The sequence below is a fragment of the Centroberyx gerrardi genome, chromosome 16 (genome assembly GCF_048128805.1).
Source record: "Centroberyx gerrardi isolate f3 chromosome 16, fCenGer3.hap1.cur.20231027, whole genome shotgun sequence".
NCBI lineage: Eukaryota > Metazoa > Chordata > Actinopteri > Beryciformes > Berycidae > Centroberyx > Centroberyx gerrardi.
The window spans coordinates 28,065,688-28,081,027 of record NC_136012.1 but is presented as its reverse complement, the minus strand read 5'-3'; the positions used below and the strand labels follow the sequence as shown (position 1 = coordinate 28,081,027).

Below are 15,340 nucleotides of genomic sequence, written 5' to 3'. Positions count from 1 at the left end.
AAAGCTTTATACAAGTCTATAAAGTTTATTGTTGCACTGAATATGCGGAAGTTAAAGAAGAAGACTCGTGACCAGAAGGTTGCAGGTTTGAACCCTGGGAGGAAAAATCCCAGGGGAATTCTGGGAAAGCATTGAACCAGTTTCTCAAGCAGAGTCGCACAGTGTTCACCAGCATCAGTCTGTGGTTGTACTGGTCGACTCCCAGTATGACTGTGTGGAACTGTGTGAATGTAAGGCAGAGCAGAGCTGGAAAAGATCATTGTCAACTATTTCTGGATAAATAAATAAAAGTTAAAAATTAGCGATGGACGATCGGTTTCTCTCCTGATACGATTCAATACGTGATCTGAGGTTCAGGATCAATACAACCAGGATACCATGTGATCAATAAATAAAAGCTCAGTGACAACAAAGTCTGACTGTGCAGAATTCTGTTTATTTCTGAGACACAAATCTTTCTAGCGATGCCATTGGCTGCTAGAATGTAAACAACAATTTAAAAATGTCATTACAAAGTGACAATAATATAATTTGGATGGAGAGCTTGTGAAACTGTGATGGTCAAGAGTCTCATTAGTGATTACTACAGCAGAATAACATGGAGCTGATATCACCATTCATGTTCCTGACAGCAGAATAACATGGAGCTGATATCACCATTCATGTTCCTGACAGCAGAATAACATGGAGCTGATATCACCATTCATGTTCCTGACAGCAGGATAACATGGAGCTGATATCACCATTCATGTTCCTGACAGCAGAATAACATGGAGCTGATATCACCATTCATGTTCCTGACAGCAGAATAACATGGAGCTGATATCACCATTCATGTTCCTGACAGCAGAATAACATGGAGCTGATATCACCATTCATGTTCCTGACATAACAGACGGATTTTCACATTTTTGTATTGAGAGATATTGAATTTGGATATATCGTCCCAGCCCAGTTTAAACAGAGATGTGTAAATAACAGAAAAACACTGACATGGTGGATTTTGGCAATCTTTATTTAAAAATGTACAGAGCAGAAGAAAGCTATGATACAGTTTTACACTTGTGAAGTGATACGGAAAAAAAAATCATCTAGATTTTATTTTAATTGGGAAATTACACCCTACTATGTTAGCTGGCGGTTTATGGAAAACACTGAAGCTAGGTTTGATTACATTACATAACACGGTTACAGTTTACATGGGAAATGTGCTATTGCTTTACATCACATCTTTCCATTATTACAGTGTAATTACACAGACAACAAAACCTTAAAGTTTAATGACTGAGAAAAATAAATTATTGCAAACAGGGGAAAAAACAGAAAAGTGTCCAGTTCCCCTTTCTCTGCAGTATAATCAGTTTCTTTTTAACTTAAAATTTAGCTCATTCTGTTCTGTCATTGCTGTGTAATTACAGTAACGCAGGAGAAGTAACTTTACCAAAAACACAGAACTAACAAAGCACAAAGTGGACAGAGACAAAAGTCAGGAAAAAGGCAAAATAATGTAAAAAGTTTCTGTACAGCGAGAAGAAAACTTCTACATCTACGTGAGTGCGTTTGTATACAGGAGCTGTGGAGCCGCTCAGCTCCAGATTCACTTTGGCATCAAAACTAACAAACGATATTGCACAGAATTATCTACAGGAAAAAACACCAGTCAGTTTCATTCATTCATTCCCTCAGTCACAACTAAGGTTTGACTGATATGGATGTTCATATTTTTAGACTGAAGACGCTGATGGCCGATAGTAAATATCTTTGAATTCTTGTCAGGATGGAAAAAGCTCTGAAACATCTAGACATCATGGGACACTAAAACTCTCCACTGAAACCCGGGACACAACTTACTACCTTTTAAATGAAGCGTTACTCTAGAAAAAATATTATCAAAAACAAATGAATAAAGAAAATGGGCAAAGAATAAAATGTAATGTCATGTCACACCTCCATCATGTCAGAGGTGGACGACACTGACCGGATGATATCTGATAATTAATAAATGGCCAATATCGGCAAACCAATTGATCGATCGGTCTAACCCCAGTCACAACCAATCACAGTTCAAACAGAAAACAGGTTGGTAAGGCGTCATACTGATAAAACAGACAGACTTTGGAGGCACAAGTCTTACAAAAACAGATGAGTGACGTCACCCAAAAAATGATTTTCCTTTTTCCAGGTCGTTTCATTATCAGAGGAGGCAGAGAGGATGAGAACTGCTCAGGATTTCACAAGAAAAAAGCAAAAATGAGAGAAAAATCTGAAAAAATACACATAATCTGTATAGTAGAATTTTTTTCCCTATCCCATGACCCCTCCAAAATGATCTTGCGACCCCCTGAGGGATCCCGACCCCCAGTTTGAGAACCACTGCGTCATAATACCTTCCAGACATTTATTATCACAGAAGCATGTTGGGTAGAAATGTTTCAGACGTCACTCCAGAACCTGAAGGAATGGCCAGATGGTGCACACACACACACACACACACACACCTAACACATGAGAACAGCTCACACACTCACAGGGAGTTTGTCTCACTTCACCAGAGTAAAACTATTGTGAAATAGAACGTAACCGCATCAAAAAACAACAAAACAAAATTACTTTACAGAAGAATGATTGTCAAAGGCACAGGAGAATAAAAAAAACATCTAAATTTATCATAGAAAATAATCTTTGGACTTGATGTCACACACAAAAGTCTGAACCAGGCAGTATTTCTGACTCAGCTACAGATATTACAAGCTAGTGAAGGCAGTTTGAAGTGTCAGTATTGGGAATTATAATTTTTTTTTTTCTGTTGTCATTCTCGTACCATGGTTTAGAGTGTAGGCCGACTGAATCCCATGTTAAAAACCTGACAGGCCTCTTATTTCATGATGTGAAACCTATATTACACTGAAGAGCAGAAAATCAGATTAGCTTGCTCTCTCTGTATTTTAAACCTTTCAGAAGATGTGAACCCAGCTGAAGTCCCAGTGAATACAAAATAAAATGTCCTCTCATGGTCCAAAAAAATCCTAGATATGGGATAATGAGCCAGTTAGTTTACTGTGATTTCCAAGATAATCAAAAACCAAGACGCTTTATTTAATTTTGCGTTACATGCTGATATCAGAGAATCTCGGGGGAAATGATAGACTCTAGATACGTTTTCTTTGAGCGAGTTGATTTTGCCCTCAGACCTGTTTAACTTATTTACAACAGACTAAGTGGTGATCCAAAGGTTTCTAGTTATGGTTTGACCCATCTAGGTAAAAAAAGAAGTCACTATGTAGTCGTCCAAACAGCTGAAAGGACAAGCTGACTGTTGAGTCTGGCAGTTCTGCTAGCCAGGAAGTATAATCAGTCTGTTTTATTCTAAAAACAATGGCGACTAAGAAATTAAACTGGCTGGTGAAATTGGCAGTAGGGCAGCTGAGTGGTTAAAGACTGTCCAGTAACCAGAAGCTTCCGTGTCGTGGCTGTCGACTGTAATGTGTACCGTCGTGTCCTCGAGCGAGACACTGAACCTCCGCTTAGAGAATGTATTGACTTCTACCCGCTTCATTCACTCTGGATAAAAGCGTCAGCAAAAAAATCCAAGGCAACTCTCTCGTCTGAAAATATAACAGCCCCGCGACGCTGGATTTTGTGGAAGCGTCTCTGCCTGTAATCAAACCCTGGTCTCCTGACTGAGAGTCTGCAGTCTGACCCTGCAGAGACCGACTGACACTGCGATCCTTAGAGCCTGAAAACAAGGGTCCAAGGGAGTGTTTTTCACTGTAATGCAGTAGCCAAATAAATAGGATTTTTAATATTTTCTCAGAACAGTTGCCTTGGATTCTTTTGTTCTTATTTTTCCATAGTTGCCCAGTTTTTCCCAAAGAACATCTCCTGTTTCTACATTCTATGAGCCAAAGTTTCTTTTCTTTTACTATTTAATGTAAATGTTGACTCTGCTAGCCACTGTGGCCGGTTGACTCATCAGCTGGTTTCATGCTGTACTATTTGACTGGAACTGACTCACACAAAAAGAGTGAAAGCTTCATTATATTCTCAGTCTGCTGGACCGCAGACCTCCTGGGTCTGAATGTCATCTCACCACAGCAGTGGAAGGGAAAGCTTCGGTTTGCTGTTCAAAGAAAGCGTTGCCTTTCTTCCCTGGTGGGGTTTGTTACAGAGACCTATCAGCGTTTGGAGAATGCTTACCAATGGTTAAGAGGAACGTGCAACCAAATTTAGTATTATCGCCGCTTCCTCCTCCTCACCACCCCACCACCCTGAACTTATTAACTCTTTGTCTCGAGAGGGAGGAAGACAATAACATCTCTCCTTCAACATGGTGGCATGTCTGCTGCAACCATGACAAATCTCTGCTGTTAATCCTAGAGGATGGATTTGTTGTTGCTTCTCAACATGTTTCAGAGTGATCTGATGATGTATTTTAAACACAAGAACACTCGGCTGGTTTGGAATCCAAATTCAGAAAATATTTAGTCTTTTGGAACTTGAAATGGTTCTCAAAAATGTGACAATAAATTTAAACTGCACATCCTACAGAGAGACTAGAAAATGAACATTGAAGAAGTCTTTTTTCTTTTTTTTTTTTAGGTATTTCAGAACTTGATTAACTAAGAGTTGAGAGCCTGGACAAACTAGCTATTAGACCTCAGCAAACTGTCACTAAATGAACTATGTATACCAAAAAAAGCTCTACTCTACAGTAGGGTTGGGCGATATGTCAAAATTTTCCTACCGGCCACCGTCAGCCCAACAACCGGCGATTGCCGATATAAGAGCGGGAGAGATTGTGACTAACGTTACAAAGAGAATAGCTGGTCCAACTTAAAGGTCAGTCCACCTTAAGTGAGCTTGGTCAGGTTAGCCATTGTCGCTAACTTCGAGGCTAACCCCCTTCACTTTAATCAAAAACTAAACTGTACACACTGTCGCTGCCCGATCTGAGTCAACCGTAGATGACAGTCGCGCACAGTTGACTTAGAGTCAACTTCTAGTATGTAACGTTAGCTAACTAGAGAAAATGTCCGCTAGCCGTGATGCTAATTTTCTTTATGTTCAACTCCATTGACTTATGCTAAAAACGTTAGCGATCTAAAAGTCCGCTAGCTGCAACGCTAATTAGTGCCAAATCCCATTTGATTATGCTGAAGTGTTAGCGACTTAAAAACTGGATCTGAAATGTGTTTGTCGCTGCCCGATCTGAGTTGAACATACCGAAAATTAGCATCGCGGGCTACAAGTTGACTCTGTACCTGTGAGATCGGGCAGCGACACACACATTGCACTGCTACATTCACAGCTACGGTATACTGCTAACTTCATACTCTCTGCTCCGGATCACGTCGGAAATCAAGTGTGTTTATGTTTATGGTTGTACTAAATGCTAAACGTTGTCCTAAACGGAAGGCGGAGTGAAAAGGCAACTGTGATAGAGAGGGTGGAGACGTGATGTTTAAATACGGGATAACGGCGCCCAACTCCAACAGCCAGTTCCTATTCGCGCACGCTTTGAATTGCGCTTTACAGGTTAATTATTTACTATTAAATTAGACCATTAAATTAGCAAAATAAAATGACAAAAATCGCCCAAAAAAATCAACCGGCGATGGACTCAGCCAATCGCCGATAGCCGATATATTCGTCCTATCGCCCAACCCTACTCTACAGCACAATCCCTGTCTGAAAGCAGCATCATGAGGCATGCAGCGAGTCTTGTAGGTACTTGTGTTTATATGTAAGAATAGATATGACAAGAATGAATGATCAGGTACTTGGGATATTTGATGTTTCCAGTGGAGAGGAGTTCCTGACGGCGCTGAGAGCTTAGCTTGATTTTAGTGTTTAGAGCGCCAAGCGCCGGAAGTTAAAGTTATTTCTGCTTTCAGCAAAAGAGCGCCAAGCGTCAAACAGGATCTCAATCGTCTCACAGCAGGAAGTGCTCTCACTGCAAGCGTCTGTGTAGCACTGCTAGCTTAAAAAAAAAAAAAAAAAAAAAGGTGGCCAGTGGAACAGGGTCTTATTTCTGGCCTTTGGCTGTGTTGTCCATGTAGTAGACGTTGACAAGGTGACGGTTCAGGTGGCGCCGATACTCCACTTCCAGAGGGAACGTACGGTCACAGAAGATGCACATGTGACTCTTGAGCTCGGTCGGCGTTGGAATCTCGTCGGTGGGCGTTTCGGGGTCGTTCGCCATCTTCCCCGACCCGGCGCCGGCGCCGTTGAGGCCGGAGTCGTCGCTGCCCTCGGACGCGCTGTCGCTGATGTCGCTTCCCCCCTCGTGGCTGCTGTGGATGCCCTCGTCGTCCTCCGGGTCGGCGGGTTTGCCGCGCTGGCCGGGAAGCTCCAGAGGGGGCGAGGTGGGTTTGGCAAACGTTGGAGGAGGGCGGTCTTCCACGGGAGACGGCGTCTCCTCGCCCGAGCTGTAGCTTGGTGAAGGAGTCGTCTTCTCCGTGGTTTTGTCAGAAGTCTTCTCTGGCGTTGGTGGAGTCGGTTCATCTGTGGGGACGTTTTGCTGCGCGGGGCGTTTCTCCGCAGGATCTTGCTCGGTGCTTGTGTTTTCTATCGGGTTGTTCTTCTGAGCAGACGCTTCCTGAGGCTCTGTGGATGGACTCTGGGTGTTTTTAACAGGACTTAAAGCGTTATCACTGGCCAGACTTGTCTTGTCTTTAGCCGGAGCCACAGTTTCTTTAAGGCCTGTGGTTTTCTTACTGGTGTTCCTGGTCTTCTTCTGCTTTACAGGGGCAGGCGGTGTCTTGGTGGTCTGGCTGTCCTTCTGCGGGGCCGGACGTGGCTCAGGAGTCTCGTTAACGTCCTCAGAACTGCTGGGTTTTGATTGCAGCTTCTCAGCAGCCTTGGTTTTCAATCGTTTGGGCTTGGTGGTACAAGTCTCATCAGATGACGGCTTTGTTGACAGATCCAGGGCCTCCGCTGCTTTTCTCTTCACAGCCTTCGTCTTGCCCACCTTATCCTTTTGAGTTTTCTCTGGACCGTTTTGTCTCGGTGGAGCTTCTTCAACAAGTTCAGTAACTTTCTCTGATTTCTTTGATCCGGCCTTCCTCGGCTTGTTAAGGCTTTTGTTCTCCTTCCCGATACTCTCGTTCTTCAACTGTTCTCTCTCCTTCTCAAGCGACTCCTTTTCTTCCCGCTTCTCTTTCTCTATTTTCTGTCTCACTGTTCTTTCTCTTTCGGATCTCTCTTGGTCAGATCTCTCTGTCTCCATTTGGTCTTTTTCCAAACTTTCCTGCTGAGTTTTTCCCACAGATTTGGTTATTTCTGCTTGGTCCTGGACAGTTATTTTCTCCACAGGCTGCTTCTTGACACGCCTCTTTACCTTGTCTGTACTTACAGCAGGTGTTACCGACTCCACCCGGCTGTCTTTTACAGTTGCGTTCTTGTGATTATTCTCATTGGCCTTCTCAATCTGCTTTTGCCTCGTTGTGACCTTTTTCTCCGCCTTGTCTTTCACCTTGGGCGCTTTCTCTTTGTCAGAAGTTACCTCACATTTCTTCTGAGCCTTGTCAGTTATTTCACTCTCTACAGGTTGGGCAGCGCTGGGTTTGCTGCTCTTTTTGATTGACAGATTGATAGGACTCGATTGTTTATCGATAGGCTCCGGTTCCTCGTCGTCTTCGTCCATGTTGTCCTCCTCACAGCTGGATGAGTCGTCAAACTTGCTCATGTTCGAGTCGGTGCTTTCCCTGCTGGTCTCAGGACCGGGTTTCTTGACGCGGAGTTTCACCTTCGACACGTCGATGGCGATGTCGCACCCCGAGTGCCTGGACTTGATGTGGTACTGCAGGTTGCATTTCTTGGAGGCGGCGTACTTGCAGAGAGGGCAGAGGAACTGGCGGGGGTTGAGGTGGAGCTCGACATGCTTTTTGAAGTTGCTGCGGTCTGCGGTCTTGTACTTGCAGTAGGGGCAGGCGAGAGGCTTGGGGCCGTTGTGGACCTGCCTGGCGTGGCGGGTCACCTCATGTTGGTTCGCTGCCAGGTAGTTGCAGCTCTCGCATTTGAAAGGTCTCTCACCTGTACAGAGAAGGTGATGTGGGATGGAGTCAGTACAGAGGATATGGTGTATTGGATGGTCTGGTACTATATAATTACTTAATTAATTACTAGTCCTTACACACTTCCCATTTCTTTGGTGCTGAGCCAAACCACAGGTATCTAATTTGTAGAGAAATGGCTCACAACTCTCGTTGAATGCTCCCAACAATTTTATTTAGTCAAACTGACAACGTTTCGATCCCCAGTGGGACGTTCATCAGGTGAAAGATACCCTGACGAGGAAGCCACTGGTGTTCGAAGCATTGTCAATTTAACTAAATTAAATTGTTGGGAGCGTTCAATTAGAGTTGCGAGCCATTTCTCTACAAACTACATAATTACATACAAACATACAGTACATAGGACACCAATGCATTTCATGCAGGGGCAAAAAGGACAGGAACACAAAATGACACAGCAAGTCACAGCATGTAATTCTACTGCAAACCACTTTACCATACTCATCCCACACCAACTGCTCCAGCGAGTGCAACAAAGGACACAAAAGTGGATTGTGTAAGTGAGTGGTAGGCAAGACACAGACCCACAGTAATGTAACTATCAACACTAATCTCATTCTTCTATTAGAAACCTACTACTACTGCTGCTAGTGCTTCTACTACTAGTACTACTACTACTGTTACTACTACTACTACTACTACTTTGTACTACTCGGTTTTATCTTCCAGTATTTTAATGGTTTTACCCACAGTACATATTGATGGTTGGCTGCTGCTACCAACCAACAGTGTAAATATTAACTGCATGAGTCATAAAAGGTAACTGAATCCACAAATACACAAAGGTTTTCCCAGAAGAGCGGCAATAAAACTCGCTCTATTCCAGCAGTGTAATTTCCACCTCAGGAATCAATATCACAGAAAGATTAGGATTGATAAATAAATCTTTTCCACGCTATAGTATTCTATTCTATAAATCAATCAGCAACTACAAGGGATATTTTTCAAAAACGAATGCATTATCTCTGGTAATCAATATGGACTACTGACCGGAGTGTGTCCTCATGTGCCGGGTCAGATGGGTTTTCTGTGAGCTGGAGTAGTTGCAGTAAGCGCACAGGAAAGGACGCACTCCTACAACAGATAACACATTAACAGTTACATCAGATTTACAGATTTGGGGTAAAGACTTTTCAGAATGAAAGATACAAAAAGCAGCGCTCAGAAATATAAATAAGATATGATAAGATAGCACTTTATTAATCCCTTTGGGGAAATTCAGGACCAACCGGTGTGCGTTCGGATGTGTTGGATGTAGTTGCTCTTGCGGTCGGAGAAGTAGCAGCACTGGTCGCAGGTGTGCAGCTTACTGGGGAAATGGTTCCTCAGGTGTTTCCTCCAGTGGTACTGGCTGACCGTGGTGTAGGGACACAGCGTGCACTTAAACACCCTGCAGGCACACAGATCAGCATGGAAGTCATTATCAACGAGGTGAATTAATGGTTAATCGATGGCTGAAAAAAGAAAACACTGATAAGTTTTGGGCTTGGCGCCGCCTACCTGTGGTCCTCGCCCTCCTTGCTGTGGTGTTTGAGGTGAGCGATGTAATGGTCGTATCGGTTGGTGTTGTAGCCGCACCGTTCGCACCGGATCACCCCTTTGCTGTCGCCCGCGGCCTCCCCGCCGCTCTCCGCCGCCCCGCCCTCGGCTGCCTGGGACCCGGACGCTCCCGCCTCCTTGGCCTTGGCCTTGCTCCTCCCCTCCACCCGGTTCACCACCATCATCTTGCTGATGGCGTGGGTGCTGAGGTGCTCCACAAACTCCTCCTCGCTCTGCGCCTGGTAGTTACAGGGCTTACAGTGGAAAGTCTTCTTCTTCTTGGTGCCCTCCGCCACCGCGGCGTGGGCCACTTTGCGTTTGGTGCCCGGCGGAGGCGTTTTGGGGCCGGCGGAGGGGCGGGGCTCCGAGGGGCGGGACAGGTCTTCGGCGTTGTCGTCCCCGTCGTCTTCCTCGTCCAGCGCCATGTTGTTTCCTACGACCACGGTCCGGATTCCCAGGACCGGGGACTCTGGGTATTCTACGATGCAGACCTCTCTGTGGTTCTGGTTGTCGTAGCTGTATCTGATGAAGGAGACAGGAAACAGTTTTATTAGCCGCGTTCATTCAAAATTATCCAAAACATGGACAGCTTGGGCTTCTTCTGGGCGCTGGCTCAATACAGGAGAAGCAAAGTTGGAAATTAGTAAGAGATTAGGTTTACCGCACACTAAAAACTCATAGACCGATTTGTCTTAGCTCATCTATTATATAATCATTTCAGCAAGTAAAAACATGGGCGAACCTGATGAAGCAGGGATGGGAAACGTTCGCTCCACTGTTTTTTCTTGCTGAAATAAATCAACTAAAACAAATCGGTCTATGAGTTTTTAATGTGCAGCAAACCTAATCTCCTATGGACTAAGTGGTAATAACATTTTTTCTTTATGTATACACTACTACACATAAAAGGACGCTTCTAACTGCACTCCTAATTTGAATTCTGTTGCACTTCATGATGAATTACAAACTTGATCCATTGTATAAATGAGTGAGCAAGTTTTAAATTAACACAAAGTACCTGATTCTATACATACTATCTATGAAACAGCATTGAAAACTGGTAGGTTGACACATTTCTAAGCAAAATGTATATTAATTGTTTTGGCTGGTAAGAATTACTCTTTGCAGGTTAAGTTTTTTAGTTTCCCAGCTGCTGGCAGGAGAGCCACAAAGTGAATTTGGGACGCTGAACACAGAGTGACTCCTGACCTGATGATGCTCTCGTCCTCGCTGTCGGAGTAGCTGCATCCCACCGTCTTCAGCTCCATCATCTCCTTCTCGTCCGCCACGCTGCTGTCGCAGCCGCCGCCCTCCGTCGCCGTCACCGCCGCCACGTTGGCCAGCATCACCAGCTGGGGCGCCGGCAGCGTGTTCCTGGACAGGTCGCCCACGCCGAGGCTCTGCGGGTCCTCCATCAGGGAAACGCCGACGGGGAACATTTCCACGGAGAACAGCGTCTGGGCGGCCATGACGGGTTCGGCGCTCCTCTGGACGGGTTCAGCAGTGTTGGGCCGCCGCAGCTGGAGGGTCAACAGGACGGAGGAGGTGGAAAAGAAAGTTAGTTATGATAACCAAGAGGCAGAGAAGAAGTGAAGACAGGACTAAAAACTACAGCTGTACAATACTGACAAATAATACTGTGATTATTTTGCTTAATATTGCAATTGCAATGTAGGCCTATGTTGTAATACAATATAGATTTTTCAATATTTTAGGTTTTTCAGCCAACAAGAAACCTTTTTATTTATTTATATTTTTTTGGGCATTTCTGCTTTATTTTAGACAGTAGAGAGAGACAGGAAAGACAGGCCAGAGAGATTACATGCAGCAAAGTTTGAATACAATGAAAGTTTTATTTTACAATGTGTAATTTAATGTATAGGCCAGAATTGGGCTCAGCACCAGAACACCATGTTTAGGATCCACTTTGAGCAGCCAACACTCTGATAAAATAATTGAAGCCTCTTGTGATTTGGAAATTGAAGTAGTTTATATTGCGATTTTATGTTTTTTTTATTATTCATTGTGCAGCCTGAACCAAGAGGCAGGATGTAGTAAAAACTAAACAAACTGGAACACTTTGAGAAACTAAAGCTAACAAACTGAAAATAACTACAACAAATCTGGATTTGTTATGAGAGGAACTGAAACTAAATCATAAATAAATAAAACCATGAAACAGTGATAACCTTGATTTAGACACAATTAGACCACATTTACAAGTATTTTAGCAACCTTCGCCAAGTTATCTGTTTAGGTGCATCGAATGAGACTAAAGTGTGTGTGTGTGTGTTGGGGGGGGAGTGGCATCTTGGAACTGATCCCATATTTTTGAAGAAATTAAAAAAACAAAAAACAAACAAATTCTAAGTCATAACATTTATTTTTGGTCACATAAAACGACTCCATCCACCAAAAGCTGTGGTTTCATAACCACAGGCCTGCATCCTGTCAGCTCTGTCCAGGCTCACAGAAATGTGTTGGTCGGCCATTTTGAAACAGCACCACACCTCAGTCAACAGCGCCCAAACATGCAGTGAGAGCCAAGTCCATTCCTCTGAAGACAAAGTTAACTAACTTCTACTTCAAAGATTAGAAAAGTTAAACGAGACTCTTAAGAACAAACACTTCCAGATATGACATCACTTTGCACGCCAAATAAGAGCAAAATTAAGGGAATAAAAATCACTTTCTCCATCAACAAGTTAGTTAGAGCAGAGGACACACTAGACTAACAAAAAAAACCAGAAATTATCTAAAGAGAGGAATTGTTACTTCAGTCATTATATTAATATTAAACATATTTTTGCAACTTTCTCCAAAGTTGTAGCTGTTAAAGTGAATCAAAATGGGTGTGGGCCACAAGTGAGGGCGATGCCATCTTGTTGAAATGTGGGTTTTATTTAATAATTGTAAAAAAAAAAAGTCAGATTATGATATATATTTCTGACTACATTACCTACTCAAAGTCAACCTAAACTAACTTCTCCATTAGATGCTACAGGCCTGCATCATGCAAACTGCCCAGACTCACTGAAATGTTTGTCGGCCATTTTGAAACAGCACCACAACTTAGTCGACAGCGCCCAGCCATGAAGTGAAAGCCAAGAACATTCCTCTAAAAACAACCAGGGCACACAAAGTTCACCAAATTATATTTTAAAAAGACTGTAAAAATTAAACGAGCATCTTTTCAGAGTGGATGAGTCGAGATGTGACAACACTTTGCACGGCAGCGGTTTGAAAACAAGCTAAAAGTTACAGGACGAAAGTAAACTGAGCTGCCAGGGAAAGTAGAAACTGACGAAATATTGAATTTAACCCAAGAAACAAACTGCCTTCGGGTGGTTTTCTTTAGTAAAAACGCAGATTAAAGCTGAAATATGCCAATTTATTTCACGTATTTATGACTACATTTATGTTTGGGGAATCAAAAACTTCTCAAATAGCAACGTGGCGAAAAACTATTTCAAATCAAAAGTTACTTAGGCCTCTTTTAAGCCAAGTTACACAGACTTAAAGCTTGGAAATCAACATGGTGACACAACATGGTGTCTGCGGGTTGCAACAAGTTGACTTCAGGACTGTTCAACACATTGCTAAACGCAAATTCAAACATATTCGTTTTTGCCACTAAAACAAACCTGGAAAGTAAAAAACAAGAGAAATATCCAAGTGTCTGTCACCGTGATTTCTCGCTGGTAAAGTGTTGCACCAGGAAAAAAAAACATTTTTAAAACCCCTGAAACTGTATTTAAATACATAAAGGTTGTATCTAACTGTAGTCAATAATAACTTTTAAGGAATTGTAGCCTAATTTATAGCTTGGTGACTCATTTAAGACTGCCGGGCTGTTTCAGACTTGGCAGACAGCCTGCAGAAAACTAACTTTCCGGAAGCGCAGAGCACGAATGAAACAGCGATACTTTTAGTTTACACTTCTAACTTGTTGTAAATACACGGGAATCGTACTTATTCTTGTTTTTAACGGTTCGTGTCGAACTGAAGTGAACTTTTAGCAGTGCTTTGGTGTTGTTGGTGGGAGTGTTAGCCATGGTGCTGATCAGCCCTGGACAGCGCCTTCTTCATCAACCCCCACTCTGCCTCCATTTTCCCCAAACTGCTCTCCAAACTTAACTTGCTCTCGTCCGATCAAACGACAAAACCACTTTTACGATTCATATCACCTGGTGCTGAACACAAACAACTCACCGACTGGGTAAATCCAAACTTGCGGGCTGTTTTGCGTGTTCTCCGGCTGCGTATTTTCGACGAACAGCGTAGAAAGAAAGTGTTGAGGGAAGAAGTTTCCGCACATTCCTCCACACCGAACCGTCCGACGTACAGCGGCGGTGACGTCAGCACGTCGCGCCCGCAGTGCGCTCACTGGATTCACCGACATTGTTATTAAAATGGGGGAACTTATTTAGTTTTATTGCATATTTATTTATACCAAATGCTATTCCCGTTAGTATTACTAATAGTATTATTAGTATTATTCCATTTGTCCAGCTCTTTTCTTCTTACAAAAGTTACAAAATGCTTCAATCAAAACAAAAAAATATATAGGCCTATACTTTTTTCATTTTACACACGTTTTTCATCATTTAATTTTACAAACCCTGCATTTATGCTGTAGATTAAATGTCTTTCTTTCGTTCATATTTTAAGGATCATTCAAATTTCATATAATCTAGCTAATATATTATATTATATTATATTATATTATATTATATATATATATATATAATACAGCTATAATGTTACTATTAGCTGAAAGCTGAATACTGGCACACCATGCTATTCCTGCTCTTTCTTTCTTCTTATTATTTATTTATTATTATTTGTTATTGTTGTTTCATTCTCATCATTGGACTCTCTGCTTCTACAAACCTGCAGCTAGAGATTCTGATCCAACAAATTATACAGGTTCATTAGGAGGAGTGAGGATGTATTCAACTTTTTGACACATTTTATACCTTTATATACTTTATACCTTAAAAGATATTTAATATCTATTCTTATTTTCCTTTTCACATTGAAATGAATGGCAGTGGATGAACAGTGAGCACAGGGAGCTCAGCTGCTGGAGTGAAACCTGAAGGAAAGAGTTCAAAAACAGATTCACATGTTTTCAACTCATTTAATCAGATAAAGAGATTCACAGCAACTTGTCTGGGTGGGGTGGGGTGGGGGTGGGGGGGTATTTGCATGGGGTGGGGCTCACACACACACACACACACACACACCTGGGTTGGTCACCTGAGGTTGAATTGGTGACAGAGGTTTGTTCATTGTCTTTTTAAAAAGCTTGTCTCCACTGCTGGGACTTGACTGACTTGTACTTTGACGACTTGAAAAGGTTTCTAAAGTCTTGACTTGAGATCTTGTGTTTGTGTAAATGACTTAGATTGAAAGTGATGAGATTTGTTCCAGCGGACGACTGAATTTAAATTCTGTTTTCTGAATTTGTATGGAATGATTGAATTTATTGAAGTTGAAACTGATTATAGAAATCAAACTCATGATGCTCTTACCGAGTTTTTATCCTATTAAAACCATATTGCATTGAAAAGTCCTAGATATTTAGTTTTCTTTAAGATATTAAAATACTGGACTCTTGATTTGTTCTGACTTGACTTGCTGTTCTACATTTAGACTTGAGACTTGACATTAATGACATGGACTGGACTTGGACTTGACTTGGTAATCTACATTTAGACTTG

At 42.4% G+C, this 15,340-nt stretch overlaps 2 protein-coding genes across 2 annotated transcripts in view; one reads left to right on the top strand and one right to left on the bottom strand.

The window, feature by feature from the left end:
* The window catches only part of noa1 (nitric oxide associated 1), a 31,349-nt gene that overhangs the window by 10,972 nt on the left and 5,037 nt on the right, over positions 1–15,340 (top strand). The window lies entirely within an intron of this gene.
* On the bottom strand, positions 5,656–13,920 carry rest (RE1-silencing transcription factor). The gene is made up of 6 exons (XM_071909251.2): positions 13,827–13,920; positions 10,824–11,134; positions 9,576–10,136; positions 9,305–9,465; positions 9,066–9,149; positions 5,656–8,034 (listed from the first exon to the last, which is right to left on the bottom strand). Exons 2-6 carry the CDS (start codon positions 11,081–11,083, stop codon positions 6,026–6,028), a joined length of 3,075 nt encoding a protein of 1,024 aa, XP_071765352.2. The 5' UTR covers positions 11,084–11,134; positions 13,827–13,920; the 3' UTR covers positions 5,656–6,025.

Excerpts from the sequence above, each read along its gene's own strand:
- rest (XM_071909251.2), bottom strand. The coding sequence starts at position 11,083 with ATGGCCGCCCAGACGCTGTTCTCCGTGGAAATGTTCCCCGTCGGCGTT. Across the intron at positions 9,466-9,575 it reads AAGGAGGGCGAGGACCACAG|GGTGTTTAAGTGCACGCTGT; the intron begins GTAGGCGGCGCC and ends GTGTGCCTGCAG. Across the intron at positions 8,035-9,065 it reads GCACATGAGGACACACTCCG|GTGAGAGACCTTTCAAATGC; the intron begins GTCAGTAGTCCA and ends TTCTCTGTACAG.